Source organism: Benincasa hispida, chromosome 6 (assembly GCF_009727055.1).
Source record: "Benincasa hispida cultivar B227 chromosome 6, ASM972705v1, whole genome shotgun sequence".
In the NCBI taxonomy this organism is placed as follows: domain Eukaryota; kingdom Viridiplantae; phylum Streptophyta; class Magnoliopsida; order Cucurbitales; family Cucurbitaceae; genus Benincasa; species Benincasa hispida.
Window position 1 is genome coordinate 7606559 of NC_052354.1, and position 3297 is coordinate 7609855.

Sequence of the window (3297 nt, forward strand, 5' to 3'; positions counted from 1 at the left end):
TGAAGAATCTTCTCAGTGCTGAGTTTGATATGAAGGATTTGGGTGCTGCTCAGAAAATTCTGGGTATGGAGATTTATAGGGAAAGAGATAAGAATAAGCTCTTCCTGTAGCAGAAAGGATATATTCAGAAAATATTGTCCATATTTGGTATGTCATCAGCTAAGCCTATAGATACTTCTAGTGTTGTAGATGCTCGTTTGTCATCGTGCTTTCACCACAGTCTGAAGCTGAGAAGGAGTACATGTCTCGAGTTCCTTATGCTAGTGCAGTGGGAAGTTTGATGTATGTTATGGTCTGTACTAGGCCTGATCTTCCCCATGTTGTTAGTGTTGTCAGCAAGTTCATGGGTCAACTTGGGAAGGAACATTGACAAGCCGTTAAAAGGATTTTTCGTTACCTTAGAGGTACATCTGATGTTGGTCTTGTTTATGGGAATTGCACAGAGTGTTTAGTGACCGGTTATTCTGATTCTAACTATGCTAGAGATGTTGACAGTAGGAGGTCTATGACTGGCTATGTGTTCACTCTGGGCGGTTCTATTGTTAGTTGGAAGGCAACCTTACAGCCTACAGTTACTTTGTCTACTACTGAAGCAGAGTACATGGCCTTGATAGAAGTTGCTAAAGAGGGAATATGGTTGAGGGGGTTAGTTGGTGATCTTGATTTGCATCATGACCAAGCTATTATATATTGTGATAGTTTGAGTGCAATATGCCTAGCTAAGGATCAAGTTTATCATGAGAGAACTAAACACATAGATGTAAGATATCACTTCTTAAGAGGTGAGCAAAGAGTTAAAGTGATGAAAATTGATACTACTGATAACCCTGCTGATATGTTCACCAAATCGGTTCCACAAGGCAAGTTCCAACATTGTTTGGACTTGCTGAATGTTTTGAATTGTTAGTGGTCCCCTTTGTGGGACACTTTGAGGCATGAGGGAGAAGTCCGGGTACGTCTGGCAATATTGATTTATGTTGCATTTGGTACATCTGTTATCTAGGAGAGAATTCAAATCAAGGTGGAGATTTGTTGAAATGTCTTGAATCTGTTTGTTGGCGCTTCGAACAACCAAGTACGGGGGTCTCGCTGTTATGATGTAATTTTCTAAAAACATTCTCTCTAATAATATTGTTCTCCTTCTGCCCGTGGACGTAGCTAACACACTGTTAGTGAACCACGTATATCTATGTGTCGATCTTCTCTATCTCAATTCAGCAAGTCCAAACAATGTTGGAACTTGCCTTGTGGAACCGATTTGGTGAACATATCAGCAGGGTTATCATAGTATTATCAATTTTCATCACTTTAACTCTTTGCTCACCTCTTAAGAAGTGATATCTTACATCTATGTGTTTAGTTCTCTCATGATAAACTTGATCCTTAGCTAGGCATATTGCACTCAAACTATCACAATATATAATAGCTTGGTCATGATGCAAATCAAGATCACCAACTAACCCCCTCAACCATATTCCCTCTTTAGCAACTTCTATCAAGGCCATGTACTCTGCTTCAGTAGTAGAACAAGTAACTGTAGGCTGTAAGGTTGCCTTCCAACTAACAATAGAACCGCCCAGAGTGAACACATAGCCAGTCATAGACCTCCTACTGTCAACATCTCTAGCATAGTTAGAATCAGAATAACCGGTCACTAAACACTCTGTGCAATTCCCATAAACAAGACCAACATCAGATGTACCTCTAAGGTAACGAAAAATCCTTTTAACGGCTTGTCAATGTTCCTTCCCAAGTTGACCCATGAACTTGCTGACAACACTAACAACATGGGGAAGATCAGGCCTAGTACAGACCATAACATACATCAAACTTCCCACTGCACTAGCATAAGGAACTCGAGACATGTACTCCTTCTCAGCTTCAGACTGTGGTGAAAGCACGATGACAAACGAGCATCTACAACACTAGAAGTATCTATAGGCTTAGCTGATGACATACCAAATATGGACAATATTTTCTGAATATATCCTTTCTGCTACAGGAAGAGCTTATTCTTATCTCTTTCCCTATAAATCTCCATACCCAGAATTTTCTGAGCAGCACCCAAATCCTTCATATCAAACTCAGCACTGAGAAGATTCTTCAATTTCAGAATATTAGACTTGGACTTTGCAGGAATGAGCATATCATCTACATATAAAAGTAGATAAATCATCGAACCATCATCAACTTTGTTGTGATATACACAATAATCATATGGACTACTATTATAGCCAAGTCCAATTATATAGCTGTCAAATCGTTTGTACCATTGCCTTGGAGACTACTTTAACCCATACAAAGATTTCTTCAACTTGCAAAAATAATCTTCTTTACCTGGACACTGGAACCCATCTAGTTAGGTCATATAAATCTCTTCCTCCAACTCCCCATGTAAGAAAGCTATCTTCACATTTAGTTGTTCAAGTTCCAAATTCTGATGTGCTACTATAACTAGTAACACCCTGATAGAAGTATGTCTGACTACTGGTGAGAAGATCTCATTATAATCAACTCCTTCCTTTTGTGTGAACCCTCTAGCAACAACTCGAGCTTTATATTTAATGCCCTCTGAATGTGATATTCCCTCATTTTTCTTGAAAACCCATTTATAAATGACAAATTCTCTCCTTAGGTCGTTTAACTAATTCCCAATGTGGACTACCCAACCCATTTTTTCTTGAAAACCCATTTATAAATGACAAACATCCTCATTTAATCTCAGGTAATGGAAGTTTGAGAGATCAATTTATATTAAGGTATTTTTGAAGATAAAGTGGTGTATATTGCAGGTAGGGGTGTTCAAAAAACCCGGTAACCCGACCAATCTGGACTACCCAACCCAAACCGCAAGGGTTGGGTTGGGCTGGGTTAGATTTTATTTTGGGTTGAGTTGGGTTAAAAATGTTAAAAAATATTAAATTCGGGTTGGGTCTGGGGTTACCCATTTTAGGTCGGGTCAGCCCGACCAGATATATATATATATATATATATAATAAATAAATAAAAAGTTAAAAAAAAACAGTCAAATTAAAAAAAAAAAGAACCGATGACCTAACCCGACCCAACTCGAAAATTTTGGGTTGGGTTGGGTTGGATTGACCCTCCAAAAAAAGAACTAATAGGGTTCATTATTAGCCAACCCAAATTTTTTGGTTGGTCACAAAAAATCTTCTAACCCGACCCAAAAGAGAAAAGTTATAAGACATATTTAAATAATAATACGTATAATTAAAGTATGAGCTATGTTTATTGTTACGAAATCGACAATTAAAGAACACAAAAAAGGTACGTTAG

At 38.0% G+C, this 3297-nt stretch overlaps 1 protein-coding gene across 1 annotated transcript; it reads right to left on the reverse strand.

Annotated features, from left to right (window-relative positions):
- Positions 1 to 1320: 1320 nt before the first annotated feature.
- On the reverse strand, positions 1321 to 2077 carry LOC120079079 (secreted RxLR effector protein 161-like). The gene is made up of 4 exons (XM_039033270.1): positions 2001 to 2077; positions 1825 to 1917; positions 1462 to 1704; positions 1321 to 1348 (listed from the first exon to the last, which is right to left on the reverse strand). Exons 1-4 carry the CDS (start codon positions 2075 to 2077, stop codon positions 1321 to 1323), a joined length of 441 nt encoding a protein of 146 aa, XP_038889198.1.
- Positions 2078 to 3297: the final 1220 nt, after the last annotated feature.

Coding starts and splice junctions, on each gene's coding strand:
- LOC120079079 (XM_039033270.1), bottom strand. CDS start 2,077: ATGAAGGATTTGGGTGCTGCTCAGAAAATTCTGGGTATGGAGATTTAT. Junction 1,918..2,000: donor GATAAGAATAAGCTCTTCCT/GTAGCAGAAAGG, acceptor CTAGTGTTGTAG/ATGCTCGTTTGTCATCGTGC. Junction 1,705..1,824: donor AGTGCAGTGGGAAGTTTGAT/GTATGTTATGGT, acceptor TCGTTACCTTAG/AGGTACATCTGATGTTGGTC.